The 25,228-nt window shown below is 45.1% G+C and overlaps 1 protein-coding gene across 1 annotated transcript; it reads right to left on the reverse strand.

The window, feature by feature from the left end:
• Positions 1 to 1,604: 1,604 nt before the first annotated feature.
• On the reverse strand, positions 1,605 to 17,151 carry LOC139424301 (alpha-2-macroglobulin-like). The gene is made up of 37 exons (XM_071176002.1): positions 17,101 to 17,151; positions 16,471 to 16,558; positions 16,108 to 16,288; positions 15,570 to 15,726; positions 14,971 to 15,023; positions 14,620 to 14,640; positions 14,195 to 14,360; positions 14,022 to 14,106; positions 13,068 to 13,215; positions 12,844 to 12,964; positions 12,290 to 12,399; positions 12,047 to 12,220; positions 11,141 to 11,374; positions 10,696 to 10,762; positions 10,476 to 10,621; positions 10,189 to 10,338; positions 9,701 to 9,853; positions 9,475 to 9,562; positions 9,146 to 9,290; positions 8,653 to 8,878; positions 8,442 to 8,568; positions 8,219 to 8,340; positions 8,073 to 8,124; positions 7,912 to 7,995; positions 7,627 to 7,803; positions 7,063 to 7,138; positions 6,736 to 6,892; positions 6,560 to 6,634; positions 3,926 to 4,088; positions 3,461 to 3,651; positions 2,992 to 3,207; positions 2,725 to 2,849; positions 2,411 to 2,501; positions 2,236 to 2,304; positions 2,007 to 2,109; positions 1,843 to 1,896; positions 1,605 to 1,709 (listed from the first exon to the last, which is right to left on the reverse strand). The coding sequence occupies exons 2-37, from the start codon at positions 16,554 to 16,556 to the stop codon at positions 1,696 to 1,698; spliced, it is 4,407 nt and encodes a 1,468-aa protein (XP_071032103.1). The 5' UTR covers positions 16,557 to 16,558; positions 17,101 to 17,151; the 3' UTR covers positions 1,605 to 1,695.
• Positions 17,152 to 25,228: the final 8,077 nt, after the last annotated feature.

A 25,228-nucleotide genomic window follows, 5' to 3' on the forward strand; every position in this document is an offset into this window, starting at 1 on the left:
GCTTTACTACAGCCAGAAATACTCCAGTTTCATCAGCTGTCCAGGTGGCTGGTCTCAGACGATGCTGCAGGTGAAGCCGGATGTGGAGTTCCTGGGCTGGCAGGATTACAATTCCTGGTCGTGAGGCCGGTTGGAAATACTGGCAAATTCTTTACAAATGACTTTTGATGTGGGAAACAGAGAAATGACTCTTATCTGGCAACAGCTCTGGCAGACATTTCTGCAGTCAGCATGCCAATTGCACGCGCCCTCAACTTGACAGCTGTGGCATTGCCACAAATGCACATTTCAGAGCAGCCACATTGTCCTCAGCACAAGGTGAACACATGTCATCAGCCCCACCTGTCAAGTGGATGGATAACCTTGGAAAAGTCTAAATGCTCAAATTTGTGCACAATTTGAGCGCTTTCTTTGTGCGTATGGGACATTTCTGGGATCTTTTTTTTAGCTCATGAAATATGGGAACAATTCACATGGTGATATATTTGTGTTCACTATTTAAGAATTGCTGAGTACTGTCCAATCAAGAGGGCTTGCTAAATCTGAACCGAAACATCTGGTATTGTACCGCCGTCAAAAGTAGAGTGATGGTTTAGTTTGACAGCTCAGCATGTACAGTAGTCAACCCAGAACATGTCTGTTCTGTCCCATTGTCAGGTCAGAAACACTGCTTTTCACAGTTACTCCCAGTATGTTTGCATACTAAAGTCTATGAACGAGATGCGAGTCGTGTTGTCAGTAGGGCTCTAGAGTATCTGTTGGGTCGTCAGTGTTGTCAGTAGGGCTCTAGAGTATCTGTAGTGTCGTCAGTAGGGCTCTAGAGTATCTGTAGTGTCGTCAGTAGGGCTCTAGAGTATCTGTTGGGTCGTCAGTAGGGCTCTAGAGTATCTGTTGGGTCGTCAGTAGGGCTCTAGAGTATCTGTTGGGTCGTCAGTAGGGCTCTAGAGTATCTGTTGGGTCGTCAGTAGGGCTCTAGAGTATCTGTTGGGTCGTCAGTAGGGCTCTAGAGTATCTGTTGGGTCGTCAGTAGGGCTCTAGAGTATCTGTTGGGTCGTCAGTAGGGCTCTAGAGTATCTGTTGGGTCGTCAGTAGGGCTCTAGAGTATCTGTTGGGTTGTCAGTAGGGCTCTAGAGTATCTGTTGGGTCGTCAGTGGGGCTCTAGAATATCTGTTGGGTCGTCAGTCTCATTGATTTGTGAGGCGTTTACCACCACATCCTGCCTTGTCCACACCATTCATCAGGAACTCATAGCCAGGACTCAATACCGTAAGGAGTATATCATTTAGTGGTAAAAAGTCCTGACCCTGATGAGAAGCAGGCCTTCACAACTACAGGGGTCCATGTCACAGACAGGAACAGAAGAGATGAGAAGCAGGCCTTCACAACTACAGGCGTCCATGTCACAGACTGAGGAACAAAAGAGATGAGAACCCAACATCTACACCTTTGTACAGTTGGCGACCCTGATTAACAGCACAGATGGAAACTACACCTCCAGAGAGCTGCTCTGTTTACTGGACCCAATCACATTGCTTAATGTACCCCAGGATGAACACCACTGCCTCAATATTCACCTCACTGCTCAGAGACAAAAGGCTCCAGAAAAGGGTTTTAATGAAACACTTTATTTCCAGATCCATAGTTTTACTTCAGCACTTGAAAGACGTCTCAAGGGTTGCAGGTGTGACATCAATGTCATCTTCTTCCATCTGTCGAGGAGCAAAGACATTTAATGAATCCTTTAGCAAACTGACCAGCATTTAGATTAAAGGAAGACTGGCTCCCTAAATCATGTATAGTACACAATTCATCACCAATAACTCCAGATTTCAAGTAGCTCACCAGCTTGGAACCCCCAGTTGCAAGGGAAGACGTATTCTGTCTCAGCCTGGTCACCTGTAACCGTAAGACAGCTTCGTCTCAGTAAATTAAAACAAGTTGACCAAATGTTCCTCAGAAGAAGGGAAAAAAATAATGTTTTGGGGAGGGTTAGTAGAGTAACTTACTTGGCTGGTAGTAGTCATAGATCTTGACCACTGCTGGCTTTAGATTCTGTACTGGGAGCTCCTGTATGATGTCCAGGGTGATGTGGAAAGGAAGTGATGTCAGCTGTTGGGAGAAAAACAAACAAACGGGTCATTAAATGATCAAAGCAGAAGTTACTGTACATCAAAATATATTATGTTTAAATGAAGCCCATTATATGAAGTGCCATGTGAATGGTTTTCACCTCACCTCTGTCAAGTACATTAACACATGGTCATCTTTGATATCAACACGATCCACTTGACTTGAACCCCTCAGCTGTGAAGACAAGTCATTGATATTGCATGAACAAAGAACCGTCATCCTTAAACAAAGGGACACAGACGAGGCAAGACCTCCATGGATAAAGGGCCCAACAACTCACCCTCCCCAAAGAGTCTGGATCTGGAGAAAACCCAGAGAGCATTTTCAAATCCACTATAATCATATTGGTGGTGAGCTCCTTTCCATGATATCTGAGAAAGATGATTGACAGCTGATTTTAATAATCAAATGCTTGGATTATTTTATCCATAAAGACCAGATCAGCATTCTGACTGATCCAAGCAGAGGTACCAACTAGAAGGTCAATAACCTATACACAGGTGTAACACTAATTCATTTGGGTCAAACCCATTCTGCAGGTCACGCTCCAAGATCAGTTAATAGAATTCATACAAATATGTCCTTCATTCTGACCGAGACTGGAGCTTCAGCGTGACTCTGGGTCTCAAAGACTTCCTGTTGCAGTCCACCTCTGGAGTCACCTGGATACTGAGCGTTGTGCTTCTGGTAGGAGTAGGGACGTTGTAGCGGAGCACCACCTGGGATAGAGAAGAGGAAGTCAGGGAAAGCATCCTGTCCGAATACAAACATTTTATGAGCCAGAAAAAACAGCTTCCCTGTACTGTGTATTAAAGGGCATCTTGTGCCACAGGACTGGAGGAGAGATGTGTTTTCACTGACCTGCACTGAGGCACAAGCACTGCCCTGCACTTCAACGCTGTACTTCCCTTCTGTGTCCTGCAGCGCCCTCTCCTGGTACAGCAGCTTGTTGTTTTGGTTCACATGGAAGAGGCACCGGTCCCCACTGGGAGACCTGACCGTCACTGTGCTGGCTCCTCCTCTACTGAACACCCTGGTGGAGTAGAGAGCCAGGGCCTGGAGGGCCACCACCGTGTCCTAGACATGCACACCACAGGACAATCAGTTCAAAATGAAGAGACCATTTTAAAGGGTTGATTATTCCTCACATTGAACAGTTGCTAAAGTGACTAAATCCCAATTCCATCCATTACGATGATGGTTTCTAGGCTCTATCAGTGGAAGGGAGCCTCACCAGGTTGGACATGAAGAACACATGCCCTGTGGTCTGATACAAGGCACTGTTTGTACTAGTGCACCATTTCAGACCACTGGCGTTTAGGAAGTATACCTGGGTGGAAGAGAAGCCTCCGTAGGCGTTCTGCTGCCTCACCAGCCACCTGACGATGCGGGAGGCGTAGCCCAGGTCAGAGGTCGACCGAGAAGAGGCACTGAGGGACGCCAGCAGAACGTAGGAGCTGATCTCCACCTCCAGGGAGGGTGAGGTCTCCGAGGAGGACTGGGACCAGTGCAGGAGACCCCCTGAGGGTTGAGGAGCACACACCAGAATAAGGACTAGTTTATTCATCCTAATACAGACTACACAATACAAAGTTCTGACCTCCCCAATTCATGTAGAAAACAATTTTAGGAGCAAGTTCAGAGGGTATTTTTTTCTTAACAATAATTAAAAATTAATAATTTTATTGGGCCTCTCTGGAGTGCCAGATGGTCTGAGGGTTTGCACTTTTAGGAGTACTTCATTATCCAGGCATGCTCAATCAAGGTAAGACAGCGCTACCAGGATATAGCTCACCCTCTTGAAATGAGATGGTGTCGAGGTGCTGCAGAAGCCGGGCCCGTGTCTCCATGTCACCTGCCAGGGTGAAGGTGTAGGCCAGCAGAGCAGTAGCGTAGGTGTTGGACAAATCACTGGTGGAGTTCTTCAGGCAAGACAAGCTGTGGTCCACAACATGATCCTAGAGCACAGAATGACAGCAGCACATTAAAAGCCAGCCTGGTCCCAGATCAGTTTGGACTGGGTTCCATTCAACTTGCTGTTCTGGGGCCTCAGGCAGTTCAAATTGTTGATTAGGGAACACTTTTTGCTGAGGAACGGGATTGTTTTTCCTTGTACATTTTATTACGTTGCATTTGTAAAGGGTATAATTTCTGTACATGCAGAGGTCCCCTGCTAAAGAGGCATGGCACTCTAAAAATAAACACCAACAGATCTGGGACCAGACTACAGCACATTTCCTTTCTCACTTTACAGTAGCATACAGAGCCTAATATCAGTAGTAACATACCTTAAGGGAACATTTTGACATTCGCCATATGGTTAGTGAGAAAGTCCATATTGCAAATATACGGTCCCTTACTAGACGTCCGAAAACGTTTGTAAAATTCACGGACGGTGTCGGGCCGTGCGGCAGGGCCGGATCTACCGGAAAGTCAAACGAACTCAGACATTCGGTTTCCGTTTTATAAAATTTGTCATTTTTACGCTGTCCCGGTAAATCCCACAAGAGGGCATAAGCAATCATATTGCAAATGTACAAAACATCACGATGTGGCCTTCTCCTTAACTGAAAATATTTCGAAGCCAAAACTTGGTGAGCGTAGGTTTGGCATGATGGGCAGTTGGCCCCGAACAAGATGGCGTCTAGGCCTCAACGGTTGAGTTATGGCTATTTTTCTGGGAAAAAAGGTCCAAAATGAAAATAGAGCAATAGTTTTTCCGCTTCACGTCAAAGTCAAGGAGCCTCTGGTGTCAATAAAAAAAAGAACCAGCCATTTATCTATCGTCATTTAAGAGAAATCGTACAATGTCAAATTGGTGATGTTCTTTTTTTTTTTTTTTAAACAGTTACAGATCCAGTTACAGGGTGTTCATACGAATCTTTTTAAAGTGTGCTGCGGAGCTCTGCGAGATTTGTGATTTTCTGAAATAACTCACTAAACCCTCAGTAAATAACTCAGTTCTTAACATAGACTTTTAAAAAAACTCAGGATTCTGTAAAGGCATACCCCAATCAGGATAGGAGTTTATTTATAGCTTCCTCTGCCAACCGGAAGTGCCTTAAATGGTGTCATAGTGGCTGTTTTGAAGGGTTAAAATGGTCAGATCTGTCCAAAACTTCATGTGTGATTAGGCAACCCCCATGAACTGTAAATCCGTCATGATTCCCATAAAATTTCAAAGAAAAACTAAATCACACAGCTTGGCAGGAGGGACCCATTGGGGTGCGTAGAGACATCCACTGCCTGCATTAGTTAACCTTGTTGGAACTTTTAAAGAACCGTCAGACCTAGAGTTCCGAAATCTGTTCTAGACCTCAGGTCGATAGTGCGTGGTGAGTTACGTGGCTCTAGAAGGTTCTCGGCCCGAGAAACAGCCTCGTACATCTGCAATGACTTCAATTCATTTTGACCATCACGAAAATGACAACATTTAGAAATGTCCCAGAGTGCATTGCGACCACCTCGGCCCATATAGACGGACCAATGTTTTTGTCCGATAGCTCATTCAAGGACCCCGTAGCAAGGAATGGAAAAAAGTGGATTTCCAGCACCAATTAGGGTCTTGCTTGGGCACCAAATTACCTATCGAGCCGAAACTTGGGATTCGGGGTTGCCTCAGCTAGGCCTACACATAACATCAGAACTGGACCCGCAGCCGGAACGCAACTACGTTTTTATTATGGTTTGAATAGAAGGCGTTGTGAATTTTGGGCCAGCTCTGTAGTATGTGATAGTTGGCTACTAAACGAGTTGGAAAAAGTGGGTTTGGTGTCAGAATGATATCTAATTGACTGATGGACAGTGACTTGCTGGTGACTTTGACTTCCTATGAAATCACATTGCAAATGGACAAAACATATGCCTTATGCACAAGTAAAAAATAAATTAAAAATTAAATGGCTGAAGTATGTTTAAGTTCTTATACATGTGTAATTGACACAAATCAAAAGAATTTCGAAAAACGGTCCAGAAAGCACTTTAAGGGGTTGCTAGGTTTTTGAATTTCTCACTTTTTCAAAATTTTGATTTTTGATGTTGACTTGTGTTGCATTTGCAATATGAAAAACCAGTGGAGCGCACTCGCCACCTGTTGGATGTTCAAAGTGTTACACCTGGCATTTGCCATATGGCATTTGCAATCAACTTTGAACGAAACGACGCCAAATTGAGTGGTATTGGACACCGTGTATATGGTTTGTCCAGTGCCAATGACTTCCCATTCATTTTTGTCCATTTCAGGGGGGTGTTCCCTTACAGATCTAAGCCCATTCTTTGTTATTTCATAGGCTACTGGCAGAGAAATGACTTCACTACGTCGTAGAAGCTGTAAATGACAGTTGATGTGAGACAGATTTCATACAGGAGGCTGAATGAGTTGCCTGTAATGACGGTGTGAGAAATGGTTCCATGGAGTGAAGCTACTTACCGTCACGGACATGTTGAGCTCCAGCATTGAAGCAGTGATGTAAGCCGTCAGTGTGACTTCATCCGTCACTCCACCCTAGAAAACAATGTCAAGACACCAACTGTATCTAGCCTGTTGAAATCAAACTACGGCCGGTCTGACGAAACAGACAATCAGTTTATTAGCAATATAAATACCTTCATTCTGTTGTTCAGGAGCTTCCCTGAAGCTCTGAAACAGCCACGTTGGCCTTGTTGACGTTCCAACCAAGTCTTGGATTGCTCCATCGTTGCCGGGTCAACATAGATGAAAGACTGGGCTTTGCCAAAGGATCTCAAGACAAAAGCAGTCAGCCTGAAGAAAGTGGATTCATTTAAAAGCCCTGACATCATATCGTCAAGCTCCAAGTCATGACGTCACACACATCAGCTGTCCTATCCATCGTCTCCATGCCAGAGATGCCATTTGATTGGTCAATACGTCATTGAAACTACCAATAGGTGAAAAACAAGCCAAGTACTCACCAGGTGTTCCCCAAGCCTTGTCCAAACGTGCTGTACGCACCATCAGCATTCTTGTAGTTCAGCTGCCGTTGGTAACCTGCCGGTGGGTTTTTATCATCAACGGTGACCAAGCGCTTGTTCTATTCCCAGACTTGTGTCCCAAACGGCTCCCTATGTCTCAGGGCTCTCCAACCCTGTTCATGGAGAGCTACCCTCCAACCAAGTTGTAATTAACCCCATTCAACCAGCTAATTATTAGAAGGGGAGCGAGATTAGGGTTGGAGTGAAAACCTACATACAGGACAGTAACAAGGTTGGAGAGTCCTGCCCTATGTAAGGAATAGGGTGCTATGAGACAGTGTCAATATTCTACCATCAAATGACTTCAGTAGAAAAACCACGTGTTGGGTCAGTGATGTTAAGACATTCATATCATCTGTCATGCAGCTCCGCCGTTACCATGACAGCAGGGTACACCGTGGAGAAACACTTTAAAATAGAAAACGAAATCCTCTAATTGGACAAATCCAGCCCGGTTTGTGGATTTGGCATCTAATCAAGACAGATTTGAAGGGACTCTCCTACCACTAGTGAGGAACTTGGTGGCCTTTTCTAGGATGGCTGGCGTGAGCTGCTCTGTGTTCCTCAGGTACTCCAGGATGTAGATATTGGGGGAGAGCAGGGCCATATTCTGCTCCCCACACCCATACGGCATCTGCAACAGTCCATCCAGGTTGTTGAGGGCCCGACCCAGGATGTCCCCTACAGAGAAACAAGGGACTTCTGTTACAGACTGTCCTCTTCAGCAAACAGCAGCATCGTCACTGGAGAAGGTTCGTCTTCCCACCACTACACAATGGTTTATTTTACCCAGAACCGAGAGGGAAATCCTAGCAGAGCCATCCACCACATTCTGGGGAAGTTGCAGTTCCACCTCCTCCGTCAGAGCTTCTCCTGTGGACACAAAGAGGAGCTGAATGAAGATGATCACGTCAACCACCGTGAACATTCAACATTGATTCATTACTGACCAGTAGGACACAGTAACCAGTTGTAGGTGTGGCACTTCTCTGTTCCCTCAGCCTGGAGGAGGAGAGGGATTCATTTCAGAGGCAGTTCCACTAGACAGTATCTGTGCTACCTAACGTTAGTTCTCCCACAGCGGTAGACTACATACCTTCACCAGCAGGCTCCGTGTGACTGTGTCAACGCGTCCTCTCTCCGGTACGTTCACAACCCCATTGTCACACGCAGTCTGGGAACGGACAGCCGCCGCACTAACAGACACGTTCAAAACCCCTACACACAGTACAGCGCAGGTTACACAACATCCAATACGGTGACAGGTTACACAACTCAGGTTGACATCCATTCTGCCGTTTGAACAGATGAAGACTAACCCAGGACAGAGGGGGCCATTGTCCAACTGAAGGTCTTTTGTCCATTGGCACACAAGCACGAGGAGTCCTGGACATCACGCAAGGGTGTGAGAGTGTAGTCTGAGGAAAGAGCTGGAGTCACAGAAACCTGCCAAAGAGGAACACGGGGTAAGATAACGTGGAACGACACAAACAATACAACTCAAGAAACCATCCTGGTGCAGCGTCGTACCATGATGCACTTGGAGAGGTAGTTAAACACAGTGGCCTTCAGCTCAAAGTGCTCTCCCCGGATGACTGAGTAGGGCAGGGTGAGCTCCAGGAAGAAGGGCTGGAAGACCGTGAGCTCCACCAGAGGAGCCAGACCGAAGCCACTGGGGGCCAGGCAGAAGACCTCAGTCTCCCAGGTGGTGATGGTGTCTGGGACTGTCAGGGGGACATCTAAAGATCCAGACTCCCTGGAATACAGAGGTCAGAGTTCAAACAGAAAGCCACCACGTGTCTAATAGAGAAGGACTAATTTCAACACCGTTTGTTGTTACAAATGCATTTAAGCTTTATCTAACCAGGGACACCCATTGAGGTCAAAGGGTATTTCCTAAGAGGAAGCTGACCTACAGTTTACAGAGGTTCAGGTTCCTAATCTACACCACTACTGTTTGGATACGAGGCAAGAGCTAAGAGGGCTTTCACCAGAGGTCGGCCTCACTCTGCAGAGCACTTACCCAACTTCCACAAGGTCCCAAATCCATGTCTCAGGGAAGAATGTACGGACCGTATGTATGGGTGGCGGAGGTGGAGCGGCAAGTCCACCAGCCACTTCAAGTCTAGGACCCGCTGATCCAGGCCTAGCCATTAGGCTGTAAGCTACTACCAACACAAAACAAGGCCATTAGTGTCAAGTTAAAAATAGACTGAATGCTGCTGGGCTCAGTGAGTGCATGCAGTGTTTAGACCAGTTTAACCAGGCTTTGTTCTTCTAGCAAAAGGTAATCCATAACCCAAGATTCATTAGACTTGGCAATGAGAATAAGGGTTGGTAAGGACATCTCACCATAGGAGCGATAGTACTGGTTCCCCTGGTAACTGAGGCAGGAAGGTACTCTTATATTCAGGTTAGTCGCTAGCTTCAATCCCAGTGTCTAGAAAAAGCAGAACCAATTTAGTAATAAAAGTCAATTTGTCATTCTATTAAGTTTAACACATTGTAACAGTATGGTGACTGATTCTTCCCAGAAAGAAGAGGCTTCAAGTTGAGAAAACAGGGCAGAAATATTTACCTGAAAAGCTGCATAAGGATCATTTGTCTGCTCAGACGGTCCATATGGGTGTGGTATTATGGATCTCCTTGGTCTAACGCGTAAACATGCTACTGGATCTTCAAGCTCGTAGGGAACATAGGTCGTCTCCTTGACCGGTAGCAAATCAAATATCTGGAATGGGACAACAGGGAGGTGTGAAATGACCTTGTTCATTGGGGACCAAACAGAACAGACTGAAACGACTACTTGGGGAAACACTCCATTTTGTTGTCCGTTGCTAAACGTTTAGAAAGTTGTCCCATCAACAAGGAGGTGCTTTCCAGTTACTGAGAGGCAATAGAAAGTGGGCCTCAAGCCAGAGAATGAGTCCCATCACATTTGATAAAAGCTCCCAACAGTGAACAGATCCACTCCATGTCTGTTGTGGTCACTGGGTGTATTCCCAGCACCACCAAAACAGTAGGTATGGTGGTACAACTGTTGTTCACTTCAGTGAGCCGTGTTACCTTGTCAGCATCCAGCCTCTTCCCTGGCTCCATGATGCCAACACTCTGGTCAACAGCACTGAGGCCACAGAGGGAACCGGGCCGGGCCGAGAGATGCAGGGTGTTCTCCTCCCCTGGGACAGCGTTGGAGGGAGAGAACTCCACCAACACCTGGCAGACACAGATACCATTACTCCAGGTATGATACAGTCTGCATGGAAATACTGGACACCTTTCATAAAAGGACAACAATGTTTGTGATGTACAGTCACTGGGGATATGCCAGACTCCTCCACACACACACACACCTTGTTCCTGAAGCATTTCTCAGTGGGGAAGTTCATGCTGTGGGCGATGACAGTCTCACTGGGTAGCATACTGTACACCAGGAGCTGAACCACCGGCGCCATCTCTGGGACCACTGCCAACGTCAAGGTGACGTCACCCTCGGCTACTGCAACGCAAAGAGCAGGTCACTCATTAAGCACCTTCCAGAACGTTCAGAATCACTTCATGAAACTCACTCACCAGGACTGTCCTGATGCACAGTAACATTGATGTGTCCATGCTGAACTATGACCCCTCTGGACAAGGCCTGGAGGGAAAGGAAACAGTTCTCAGCAACAGAGTGGAGACGTTGCAACCTGGACTCATGGGGTAGACGTAACACGGTTAACAAATCCACGACTCCCATTAGTATGATACGTTAGCACCTATTCATTTGTGGATGCCCATCATCCATTTCATATAGGCTAAATTTATTGCTTATACATTACAAATTCCAATTTGTAACACGAGCAAGGTTGGGTTACAGTGGTTGATTAGGAGTATTGGTGTAGTTTAGGAACATCCTTCCTTTGAAAGTGTCTCGGGAAATGTCTGACATGATCCTGGTCAAAAGGAGTGCAAATAGGAAATATGGTGCTGTTTGAGAGGCACCATGGGTTTGCAGGTTGTTCCTGGTTCTACTCACCAGGTAGAGGACAGCCACAGAGCCCTTTGGGACAGTCTCCCCTACGACGGCATAGCGGATGGTGATCGACACCGCCTGCCCACACGCCAGTGGTTTCTCCACCTTCTGAATAGCCAGGGAGCTGGACGGTTTAATGTCAGGGGCAGCGGGCTGGATCAGCGAGAGTAGGTGTTGCCCTCTGTTGAAATAGGGGACCCTGTATCCTGGGTACTCCACTTGTGGGGTGTCGCTCACCTGGAAAGGAACAAAAAGGAATAGTAACTAAAGGCCCAATCCTAAATCAACCCCTAGAGCCCGTCCTATATACAGTGGGGATCTGAGAGGATGACAGGAAGCAATATGGTAACAGATCCACCTGACTTCCACCTAGCCTGTTAAGGTCATGACCTCTGGGTATCGTTTCCCCAACTGTCCTGGGGACCCCAAGCGGTGCACATTTTGGTTCCCCCGTCACAGGAATGTCATAATTCCTATATGTGTTCATTAATTAAATGCACTCTGTTTAAGAATTTGTAAGATTGTTATCTGTATAAAATAAACAGGGACCAGTCTTATCAAAATTAGATGACAGTATTTATTCTCGGAGCTCGCTGCCATGAAACCACGAACAGTTTATATACAAAATATGACGTCATAGGTTATAAAATGTCTTTCCACCTATGACCAGGACAGAACAGAATCAAAAGTTGATTCCAACCGACTAGCCCGCTCACTCCAGACACACTTATCCAGATTCACTTCTGGAATCTTCACCTTCATCCATCACTATTTAGAAGACAGTTCCAGATAATGGAGAACTCTAAACATCCCAGAGCTAAGTTGAGTCGGTTCAACCATAGGTTAACGACCATTTTTGCTTGCTTAAAAGGCCACAATCCTCTCAAACCTAGAAGGAATCATACTTACTACGAGGTTAATATTCTCTTTGGGCAGACTGGTTGTGTTGACGGAGAACCTGGCAATACCACGACTGTCCGTGGTTAGGTTCTGTAGTCGTAGATATGAGGACCAGCCTTTCTCCTCGAACAGGTAGACTAACATGTCAGAGATGGGTGTGTTGTTAAATCGAACAGCATTTATCTGAGGAAAGGGCGGGAAGCAGGACAAACCAAGCATCCACAATGCAACAGGAACACCATTTGGACTTACCTTGCCTTCGATAATTGATCCATGCTCATAGGTTTGGGGCGTGTCAACAAATGTGAATTCTCCAATCACATAGGAGAGCTCTACATTTCTCTCCTCTGACAGTGTAATACCTGTCAAATTAAAACAAATATGGTATATTTCACAATGGAGAAAGTGAATTGCAGTGCAGCTTCCACAGAACATTAAAACAGCATTATATAAAACCCTGCTGCAGCACCAACGGTCAAAAAGCTCTTTCTTACCAACCTTGAGCCAACGCAGAGTAACCCAAACTCAGTTCTGGGACCCCCCCTCCCCCTGGGTGCACCGTGTAGTTTCTTGCCCTGGCACTACAGCTGATTCAAATCACAACTACATTATGAGATGGTTATTCCAGTCAGCTGTGTAGCGCTCGGGCAAAAACCAAAACATGAACCCAGGGGGAACCCCAGGACAGTTAGGGAACCTGATCTAATGAAACCGGCAATAGTTACGTCGCCATCAGCTGAAGTGAAATGAAGGGTTTGTATTGAGTCAACATGACGCATCTCATAATGATTGTGATGAGGACTTGCCTGTCCCCTCCTCCTGTACTTCTGCATGGAAACTAAACACGTCTCCCAGCAATTTCTCTCCTGCATTCTTTGTGAAAAGTGCCATGTTGAAGACATAAGAAGCACAGCCAGTATGGTCCATCTAGGAAAAGCAGGCAGAACCACATAAAAACACATTTAAATCCCATTCAAAATGTCATATGTTGGTAAAAACAGCACTACTCGTTTTAGGAAAGCAGACAGACCTCTATTGACTCTTTGTGGCATGGAGGTGTGTAATCAGGAACTCCTTGTGGATTTCGCTCATCAACTGTTATTGGTATCACTGCATTGTCCAAAGGTCGGCACAACTTCACCCCTGCTTTACCAGGTACAGGCTGCCCATAAGTGTATCTGATTTCAATTCACAACAAGACAAGTGTCAACTTCCTGCATCCAGTTACCATATTAAAAACATAAGACCTAAAGGCTTGAAGTCAGGCGTTGAACACGGTCAATGAATCTGGACCTCTGTTCATAGAGGCTCAGAACAGGATCAGTTTTAACTATAGATCATAATGAACGAGGTCACATGTCAAGGCTGGGACCTGATCCTAGAACAGCCATCCTAATCTGAGATGCTTTATGACCGAAGAACCAGCTGGTCACGTAAATGCCACTAACAAATCTCAGGGATCCTAGCAGCAGTTTAAGACTTGAGCAGTAGCACTATAGGTCTTCAATTAGCGTGGGTCATTAATGCAGACCACATGCATATTGAAGGACTTCCATATTTAAATAAGTGTATTAGAGGATCCTCAAATGCATAACAATTTCCAAGTGTATTATCAAATGAAGCTACAGTACTAGCAGAGGCTGCTGCCTACAGACTTGACATCATTGGAATACTAGTCACTAATAATGCTTAAATACCTTGCATTACTCATCTCATTTGTTTATACTGTATTCTATACCTCTGGCATTGATCATCTATATCGCTGCACCCTCAACATGAACCAAACACGTGTTGTGACCAATACAATGTTATTTACTTGTATTTTCAAATCCTTCATTTGAAATTTGAAAGTAAACGTAACACTTCTAATAGCAGTTGAACCCAGGTCTGCCTTCGCGTAATGAGATAATTAATGACATGTAGTGGAGTTCCACATCACCTTGTAACTACAGTACATTGCAAATCACCAATAGTGTTTACTCACTCTGCACACACTTTCACTTCATACTCCTCTTGAACAACGCTGATCTTGTCAGTGAGGTTCATTTTGATCTCAAACTTGGGCAAAACTACAGATAGAAAGAACAGCAGTCAACTCCAGAACGTTCCGGGATTGTGATGCAACATTACCGAGCATGAAAGAGAAACTCAACCTACCATACTGTTCTACCTTGAAGTTGTGGTAGATTTTCTCTTCGCCAATCCACACTACAATGGTATAGGATCCTACAGGTGCTTCAGAGTTCAGGGGGTGAGAAAGCTGCAGAATGTTGCCACTGGATGTAGTGTTGACCCACTGTCCAATCCGGTTGTGATTAACGTCCTGTTGGTTCATAGGAAGGGGCATGTTCAGCAGGACACAACGTTGTGGAGAGTTCACAACAGTATACAGGACAAGGAGTCAGTTCTATCTGCAACATTCATCTACTGAAGAGGGCCCAGATTACACACAACACTGATTGGAAGTATTTAGCTAACTTGTACAGCAGGTGGATATGAGGACCTAGCTAGCAGGGGGGAGTCATAATGCTGCAGTCTTTACACTGACAGTCAACATAAAGTTACACCAACAAGGATCTTACCTCAAGTTCCACAATGTTGTACTGTGAAGGGCAAAGACAAGAGATGGGGTCATGTTTCATTAAGAACTCCAAAACAGAGCATAGCTGTCTACAGCTACTAGACAGCTGATTGGCTTGGTCACTTAACGTAAACATCACATGTAGCATTTGCAATTCAATCTCAGGAAAAGATGACCCCATACATTCCAATCTGGCCTATATGAATGGAAGCCTCATGCCCTGGCTGGTTGATTGCTGTGCATAATACCAGACTGTGTTGTCCATCATAGTATTGTGACACTTCTGCATCTTGGATTGAAATAGTAGAGACTGAACTAAAATACTATTGTCAATCGTATATTTTCAACTCACCAGCTGATTGACGGGGCTAAAATGGGTATCCAAGGTGACGACTCTAAAAAGCACTGTAAACAGCCAACGACAAGACGACAAACACAATGAGAATATTAGAAGCATCATTTCAGGCAACTTTCTCAAGTCCAAGGATTCCCAGAAATACTGGTTGAGGATTCCCAGCCTGATTCCAGTGTACATATCCTGAGTGAACCCAGGGGGATTTACTGCATCTGCACCACATTCCTGAACAACGAGGCTCTTCAGATGTCTACCGTTTCCCTCTACAATCCTCATAATGCAGGACGTTAGAACAGAGTGGACGGGACCAGACTGGGGAAGAGCATTGCCAGCAATGATGTGTTTGTTCTTTTCTACACAATTATTGCCTGATGCATTTCTAACAATACTTCCTTCAGATGTCAGTCTGACAGGACTTCATTGTAAAACTGTTATAGCCTCAAATAAACAAAGGGAGCACGGTGGGGTCGTGGATAACTGTTGATGTCAAAATGGGGTCAGGGGCCCAAAAAGGTCAACGCCCCGGAGTAAACCATTACAGAACATTGGCCCGTTTCTTAGCAACCAGACTAAAGGTGTACCGGCTCTAACATTACCCGTTTGTCCTGGGTTGTAGATTGGTTTGTCCGTTTGGATGAACGTCATGGGGCTGTAGGGTTTGATCATGACCCTTCTCTCCTCTGTTGATAGAAATGTTTCTCCTCGAACCTCCACCTTAAAGTTCAGCACTTTGTCGCTCTTCACACGAGGGGCCTGTCAGGGCCGGAAACAGGGACACACGGTGAACAAACGGACCGATAACATAGGACATTCAAATGTGGTGCCGTGTGGCCCAGTTGGTAAGAGCCACTAGCCACTTCAAGGTAGAGCGTTTAACTACTGCAGGGATCCCATTATGCATTCAGCCTGCTGTAAGTTACATATATAAATGGTCTCAATAGTATATACTAGCATTCAATCAAAACCTGGTACAAATTGGTGCCCGAATCACAGAAAAGTTCTGGTAGGCCACCACTGACATTCACCATAAAATAAGCTGGCATTGCACAAAGAACCTAAGCGATGCATCAAAGCTGAGCAGTACAGTCCACTCTTAATGGAATGGTTCTGGAAGTCCACCAGTGCTGGGCTGACCTGAAACTGGACACAGCGGTGAAACTCTTGGTCAGAACTCTGGTGGAGAAGTCTCTTGTTCTGCCCGTCGGCCATCAGAGATACGGTCATGACCAGGGTCTCGTTGGGCTGCAGAAGGCTGGCACAAAGCTTGGCCTCTGAGCCTGCCTGGATCACTGCAGGAACGGCTACCATGTAAACCCTACAGAGAACACCACGGCAACATGAACATCAGTACATCTCTAAACACAAAGCCAGGTGAAATATACAGGGGGATAAAGATCTGCAGAAAGGGGAGATTAAAAATTGCTCTGACAAGAGAACGTTAAACCGGGACGAGAGAAGCAGGTCTGACCACTAAATTCTAACTGCAGATGGACTTACGGTCTTGGAGTCTCTTGACAGACACAAAGCCAGTGAATGCAGGCAAAGAGGATCCATCTCCAAACCTGAAGCCCAGGAAGAACCATGACTAAAGGAGAAAAATAAACCAACAAGTCTGTTATGACCCAGTATTCCTACTGCACTGTAGACAGGTTGTGTCTAGATGGGATACAGATTGCAGGCAATTGTCAAACCAGTTATGACTAGTATTCCTACTAGGAAGACCTGCCTACTGCAAGTTCATTTCCTGTCATTCTACCATTGGGCAAAGAATTTAACAATTGTATGATCAATTTCATGCAATTAATCATTTTTGCCAATGGGCAGAAAGAAGAGGCCAAATGCACTCTTATGTCCGTCAATTCTAGACATTCCCCCATGACTATGCCATTTTAATGATAACTGAGTGAGTGACTAACAAAATCAATGTTAGTCTAGTGTGCATAGTCTATGTTACTAAACACTTTTAGAGTGCATTTGCTATAGCCTGTAAAATATCAGATGAATGTAAAAAAAAAAAAAAAAAATTAAAGTTAAGCGTTAATTTATTAGAAGTTAATCGCCGACCTGTTATGTGAATAATGATTGCACCACAAGTTGCCATAACACCTGTGGTCAAGGGATACTCACCACCGCGATTTGTATATCGATTTAGAAATGAGAAGACTCGGTCACGTCTTCTTAAATATCCTGCAGGTGCGCGGCTAGTTCCGGATTCGTTTTCTAGTTACTAAGCGCGCACACCTGCTGGATATTGAAGACGTTCGATTAAGCTGAACCTGGGTTGCACTTGACCGGGCATAACCGGTAGGGAGGAGCGCCTCTCAAAAGGAACAGTAATCTGCGCTGCCCATTCATAATAGTCAACAAGGCAGCATGGTCCATCGTTCAGGATCATCATCATGTCTTTTCGATAAAATGGTCGAGTTTTCCAATATTGGAAAGGCAGCTAAAGCACATAATGGGGATTTTGTCAACACCGAAAACTTAGGCCAATGACATGCATATGAAACTATCCTAAATCATTACTCCACGTGCTTAACCTTGTTTTGAACCGAATTCGCCTTTGGCGGCACCTGGCTCATGCCGGAAGGCAGCCCGGTTACAAAACGAATGCAATCCCGTATCACCATGTGCAAACTCCTCCCGGGCCTATATAAACCCTGAATTGCTTACACTATTGATGCGTTCGTATCCAAGTGGGAAGTGGGAAATTACCACATAAAACTGGGAAAAATCCACTTGAAATGCAACAACAAAACATTGTTTATAAAAAAAAGCTATCTATACTAAACAAAAATATAAAAATAAATATAAACACAACATGCAACAATTTCAAAGATTTTGCAGAGTAACAGATCATATAAGGAAATCAGTCATCTGAAATTAATTCATTAGGCCCTAATCTATGGATTTCACATAACTGGGCAGGGGTGCAGCTATGGGTGGGCCTGAGAGGGCATAGGCCCACCCGCTGGGGAGCCAGGCCCACCCACTGGGAGCCTGGCCCACCCACTGGGAGCCAGACCCACCCGCTGGGGAGCCAGGCCCACCCGCTGGGAGCCTGGCCCACCCGCTGGGAGCCAGACCCACCCGCTGGGGAGCCAGACCCACCCGCTGGGGAGCCTGGCCCACCCACTGGGAGCCAGACCCACCCGCTGGGGAGCCAGGCCCACCCGCTGGGGAGCCAGGCCCACCCACTGGGAAGCCAGGATCAGCCAATCAGAATTAGTTTTTCCCCACAAAAGAGCTTTATTACAGACAGAAATACTCCTCAGCACTTTACTTCCTGCGTTTATATTTGTGTTCAGTGTATTAATATGGTTTTTGAACACTATAATTGGTTTACATGCATGATGGCTTTACTGTTAGTTTATGTTTTGCACAGCTTGTTGGCCATTAGCCAATCAGTGTTTTTCTCAACGAGTTCAAAGCACATGGCAGGTTAGAACTAACGTAGCAGGTTAGGAGAACTAAAATAGCAGGTTAGAACTAAAGTAGCAGGTTAGAACTAACGTAGCAGGTTAGAACTAAAATAGCAGGTTAGAACTAATGTAGCAGGTTAGAACTAACGTAGCAGGTTAGAACTAACGTAGCAGGTTAGAACTAAAATAGCAGGTTAGAACTAACGTAGCAGGTTAGGACTAACGTAGCAGGTTAAGAGAACTAACGTAGCAGGTTAGGAGAACTAACGTAGCAGGTTAGGACTAACGTAGCAGGTTAGGAGAACTAACGTAGCAGGTTAGGAGAATTAACGTAGCAGGTTAGGAGAACTAACGTAGCAGGTTAGGAGAACTAACGTAGCAGGTTAGAACTAATGTAGCAGGTTAGAACTAACGTAGCAGGTTAGAACTAACGTAGCAGGTTAGAACTAACGTAGCAGGTTAGGAGAATTAACGTAGCAGGTTAGGAGAACTAACGTAGCAGGTTAGGAGAACTAACGTAGCAGGTTAGAACTAATGTAGCAGGTTAGAACTAACGTAGCAGGTTAGAACTAACGTAGCAGGTTAGAACTAACGTAGCAGGTTAGAACTAAAATAGCAGGTTAGAACTAACGTAGCAGGTTAGGACTAACGTAGCAGGTTAAGAGAACTAACATAGCAGGTTAGGAGAACTAACGTAGCAGGTTAGGACTAACGTAGCAGGTTAGGAGAACTAACGTAGCAGGTTAGGAGAATTAACGTAGCAGGTTAGGAGAACTAACGTAGCAGGTTAGGAGAACTAACGTAGCAGGTTAGGAGAATTAACGTAGCAGGTTAGGAGAATTAACGTAGCAGGTTAGGAGAATTAACGTAGCAGGTTAGGAGAACTAACGTAGCAGGTTAGGAGAACTAACGTAGCAGGTTAGGAGAACTAACGTAGCAGGTTAGGAGAACTAACGTAGCAGGTTAGGAGAACTAACGTAGCAGGTTAGGACTAACGTAGCAGGTTAGGAGAACTAACGTAGCAGGTTAGGAGAATAGCCAATATGCTACACTGGTTTATCAAGTTGTGCAGCCCAATCAGCCACACAAAACTTTCTTGAGTGGCAACAAATCTACCCAATTAGCTGATTCGCTTTCCATACACGCACTTCTGTTGATCCACCCACATCTTTCGTAACGCCTACTTTCAGACACATTGCACATGGGAAGATCTCAATTGCATATTCCTCACATCCTCTCTCCCCCTCAAAACCCATTGGATGAGAAAGATAAAGGTCCCGCCCCTCTGACTTTTTCCTCCAATGGGTTTTGAGAAGGAGACGAGGAAAGAGGACGCGAGGAGTATGCAATTGAGTTCTTCCCCATGACTCCATTGAGATCATAGAGAATAATAGAGAAATCCCCACATCATTCCCATGATGGCGTCTGTGAGGCCATCTACATTTTGAAGTAGTCAATTTTCTTCTTTTAAATCAAAATCAAATGTATTTACAAAAAAACCTTTTTACATCAGCAGAAATGTTTCAAATAAGGGCTGTGTTTCGTGTAGGCACCTGTAGTTCTTTATGATAAACATTTCCTTGTTTGACCACTAGGTTTTATGGGTATTATGACTAATACTGTGGTACGCTGTAGCGCCTGTGACAGCGTGAGGCAATATCCATTTTGAAGTAGTCAATTTTCTTTCTCACGATTGGCTGTCCTGGTAGGACATCACTCCAGCATGGTCACCAGGAGTGATCAGCCAATGAAGTTGGAAGTCCCACCCAGTTGAGTACATAAAAATGGTGGAAGCTCTAAATGGTGCTGCCCATGCTATACAGCCTCTTGGCCACTAGAGGCCTCTATCATTCTCTATGCTTTGAAACCGCTGGTCTACCATATTGGCACTCCCCAGTAGGAGCATTCCTCCATAGGAATGAATGGAATTCTACAGTATTTTGATGAAAGGTTTCAAGGACAAAACTACATGTATTTAAGTATTTTGTTGTTGTAGTCGGGGCCGTAACATTAGTAATAAAATATACATATACTTTAAGGACAATTACAGTTTTTTTTCTGTAAATATCATATTACCTTTTACAACAACAACAAAAATTTATTAGAAATGTGCTCTTTATTTTGTGGCATGGTGTGAAATGCATTTATATAACCGTCCTCCAGGTGGTGCTGCTGTACAGTGGGTCAGAATAAGACACTTAGGAGACTATTGCCTATTATTCCTATTACTTGGTCTTGGTTTTGTTTTTTACTAGATCAAATTTAGAGTCAACGTTATGCTATTCCTGTGTTCTAAACCGGGTTGGATGAGTATTCCTGTGTTCTAAAGAGGGTTGGATGAGTATTCGTGTGTTCTAAAGAGGGTTGGATGAGTATTCCTGTGTTCTAAACAGGGTTGGATGATTATTCCTGTGTTCTAAAGAGGGTTGGATGAGTATTCCTGTGTTCTAAACAGGGTTGGATGATTATTCGTGTGTTCTAAAGAGGGTTGGATGAGTATTCCTGTGTTCTAAACAGGGTTGGATGATTATTCCTGTGTTCTAAAGAGGGTTGGATGAGTATTCCTGTGTTCTAAACAGGGTTGGATGATTATTCCTGTGTTCTAAAGAGGGTTGGATGAGTATTCCTGTGTTCTAAAGAGGGTTGGATGAGTATTCCTGTGTTCTAAACAGGGTTGGATGAGTATTCCTGTGTTCTAAACAGGGTTGGATGAGTACTCCTGTGTTCTAAACAGGGTTGGGTGAGTATTCCTGTGTTCTAAAGAGGGTTGGATGAGTATTCCTGTGTTCTAAACAGGGTTGGATGAGTATTCCTGTGTTCTAAAGAGGGTTGGATGAGTATTCCTGTGTTCTAAACAAGGTTAGATGAGTATTCCTGTGTTCTAAAGAGGGTTGGATGAGTATTCCTGTGTTCTAAACAGGGTTGGATGAGTATTCCTTTGTTCTAAGCAGGGTTGGATGAGTATTCCTGTGTTCTAAACAGGGTTGGATGAGTATCCCTGTGTTCTAAAGAGGGTTGGATGAGTATTCCTGTGTTCTAAACAGGGTTGGATGAGTATTCCTGTGTTCTAAACAGGGTTGGATGAGTATTCCTGTGTTCTAAACAGGGTTGGATGAGTATTCCTGTGTTCTAAACAGGGTTGGATGAGTATTCCTGTGTTCTAAGCAGGGTTGGATGAGTATTCCTGTGTTCTAAACAGGGTTGGATGAGTATTCCTGTGTTCTAAACAGGGTTGGATGAGTATTCCTGTGTTCTAAAGAGGGTTGGATGAGTATTCCTGTGTTCTAAACAGGGTTGGATGAGTATTCCTGTGTTCTAAAGAGGGTTGGATGAGTATTCCTGTGTTCTAAAGTGGGTTGGATGTGTATTTTTCCCTACTATTTGATTCTACAGCATCCAACAACTGTAGGCCAATTGGTCTAATCCATCATTTACTGATGGAAGAGTCCCTTATACACAGTTATACTTCATCTCGGGTAACCCACAACTAAAATCTTACGTAATTTGATCAGAAACACCATTTATGTCTACATAGTCCATCCACGAGAGATTATTATAACCTTTTTATAATAACCTAAACATGTGTGATTAGGCAATAAGAGCTCTCTCTAGTTGAGTCAAGCAACAGATGAGTATCCAGGAAGTAAACATCCTGGATGGATATTTATCCTCGTCCTACATCAACTATTTACTTAAACTATATTGACTTAGTTTTCCACTGAATCTCACTGATAGGACTGTATAGACACTGCAGCCCGGGAGACTCAATAAGGACACTGCAGCCTGGGAGACTCAATAAGGACACTGCAGCCTGGGAGACAATAAGGACACTGCAGCCCGGGAGACACAAAAAGGACACTGCAGCCCGGGAGACACAAAAAGGACACTGCAGCCCGGGAGACACAATAAGGACACTGCAGCCTGGGAGACTGAATAAGAACACTGCAGCCCGGGAGACTCAATAAGGACACTGCAGCCTGGGAGACACAATAAGGACACTGCAGCCTGGGAGACTCAATAAGAACACTGCAGCCCGGGAGACTCAATAAGGACACTGCAGCCTGGGAGACACAATAAGGACACTGCAGCCTGGGAGACTCAATAAGAACACTGCAGCCCGGGAGACTCAATAAGGACACTGCAGCCCGGGAGACACAATAAGGACACTGCAGCCCGGGAGACACAATAAGGACACTGCAGCCTGGGAGACACAATAAGTACACTGCAGCCCGGGAGACACAATAAGGACACTGCAGCCCGGGAGACTCAAAAAGGACACTGCAGCCTGGGAGACTCAATAAGAACACTGCAGCCCAGGAGACTCAATAAGGACACTGCAGCCTGGGAGACACAATAAGGACACTGCAGCCTGGGAGACTCAATAAGAACACTGCAGCCTGGGAGACACAATAAGGACAGTGCAGCCTGGGAGACACAATAAGGACACTGCAGCCCGGGAGACACAATAAGGACACTGCAGCCCGGGAGACACAATAAGGACACTGCAGCCCGGGAAACACAATAAGGACACAGCAGCCCAGGAGACACAATAAGGACACTGCAGCCCAGGAGACACAATAAGGACACTGCAGCCTGGGAGACACAATAAGGACACTGCAGCCCGGGAGACACAATAAGGACACTGCAGCCCGGGAGACACAATACGGACACTGCAGCCCGGGAGACACAATAAGGATACTGCAGCCCGGGAGACACAATAAGGACACTGCAGCCCGGGAGACACAATAAGGACACTGCAGCCCGGGAGACTCAATAAGGACACTGCAGCCTGGGAGACACAATAAGGACACTGCAGCCTGGGAGACTCAATAAGAACACTGCAGCCCGGGAGACTCAATAAGGACACTGCAGCCTGGGAGACACAATAAGGACACTGCAGCCTGGGAGACTCAATAAGAACACTGCAGCCCAGGAGACTCAATAAGGACACTGCAGCCCGGGAGACACAATAAGGACACTGCAGCCCGGGAGACACAATACGGACACAGCAGCCCGGGAGACACAATAAGGACACTGCAGCCCGGGAGACACAATAAGGACACTGCAGCCCGGGAGACACAATAAGGACACTGCAGCCCGGGAGACACAATAAGGACACTGCAGCCTGGGAGACACAATAAGGACACTGCAGCCCGGGAGACACAATAAGGACACTGCAGCCTGGGAGACACAATAAGGACACTGCAGCCCGGGAGACACAATAAGGACACTGCGGACCTGCAAAACGATTAATCAAAATCTAAATCTGGCCCTTACCTTAAACCTAACCCAACTTTCAACCCTAACTTAACCTAATTGTACCCCTGTGTAGACTTTAAGAAACACTCTAGGTAGCCATTTGAATAGCCCACTCAACCCTGTGTAGACTTTAAGAAACACTCTAGGTAGCCATTTGAATAGCCCACTCAACCCTGTGTAGACTTTAAGAAACACTCTAGGTAGCCATGTGAATAGCCCACTCAACCCTGTGTAGGCTTTAAGAAACACTCTAGGTAGCCATTTGAATAGCCCACTCAACCCTGTGTAGACTTTAAGAAACACTCTAGGTAGCCATGTGAATAGCCCACTCAACCCTGTGTAGACTTTAAGAAACACTCTAGGTAGCCATGTGAATAGCCCACTCAACCCTGTGTAGACTTTAAGAAACACTCTAGGTAGCCATTTGAATAGCCCACTCAACCCTGTGTAGACTTTAAGAAACACTCTAGGTAGCCATTTGAATAGCCCACTCAACCCTGTGTAGACTTTAAGAAACACTCTAGGTAGCCATGTGAATAGCCCACTCAACCCTGTGTAGACTTTAAGAAACACTCTAGGTAGCCATTTGAATAGCCCACTCAACCCTGTGTAGACTTTAAGAAACACTCTAGGTAGCCATTTGAATAGCCCACTCAACCCTGTGTAGACTTTAAGAAACACTCTAGGTAGCCATTTGAATAGCCCACTCAACCCTGTGTAGACTTTAAGAAACACTCTAGGTAGCCATGTGAATAGCCCACTCAACCCTGTGTAGACTTTAAGAAGCACTCTAGATAGCCATTTGAATAGCCCACTCAACCCTGTGTAGACTTTAAGAAACACTCTAGGTAGCCATTTGAATAGCCCACTCAACCCTGTGTAGACTTTAAGAAACACTCTAGGTAGCCATTTGAATAGCCCACTCAACCCTGTGTAGACTTTAAGAAACACTCTAGGTAGCCATTTGAATAGCCCACTCAACCCTGTGTAGACTTTAAGAAACACTCTAGGTATCCATTTGAATAGCCCACTCAACCCTGTGTAGACTTTAAGAAACACTCTAGGTAGCCATTTGAATAGCCCACTCAACCCTGTGTAGACTTTAAGAAACACTCTAGGTAGCCATTTGAATAGCCCACTCAACCCTGTGTAGACTTTAAGAAACACTCTAGGTAGCTATTTGAATAGCCCACTCAACCCTGTGTAGACTTTAAGAAACACTCTAGGTAGCCATTTGAATAGCCCACTCAACCCTGTGTAGACTTTAAGAAACACTCTAGGTAGCCATGTGAATAGCCCACTCAACCCTGTGTAGACTTTAAGAAACACTCTAGGTAGCCATTTGAATAGCCCACTCAACCCTGTGTAGACTTTAAGAAACACTCTAGGTAGCCATGTGAATAGCCCACTCAACCCTGTGTAGACTTTAAGAAACACTCTAGGTAGCCATTTGAATAGCCCACTCAACCCTGTGTAGACTATTAAACACATTTATACAACAATAGCCTGTTAATGTAATGCTATTTCTTATCTACCGACTACACTTTAAAAGGTAAAGGTTCCTGGAGTATCCG

The sequence above is a fragment of the Oncorhynchus clarkii genome, chromosome 13 (genome assembly GCF_045791955.1).
Source record: "Oncorhynchus clarkii lewisi isolate Uvic-CL-2024 chromosome 13, UVic_Ocla_1.0, whole genome shotgun sequence".
Lineage (NCBI taxonomy): Eukaryota > Metazoa > Chordata > Actinopteri > Salmoniformes > Salmonidae > Oncorhynchus > Oncorhynchus clarkii.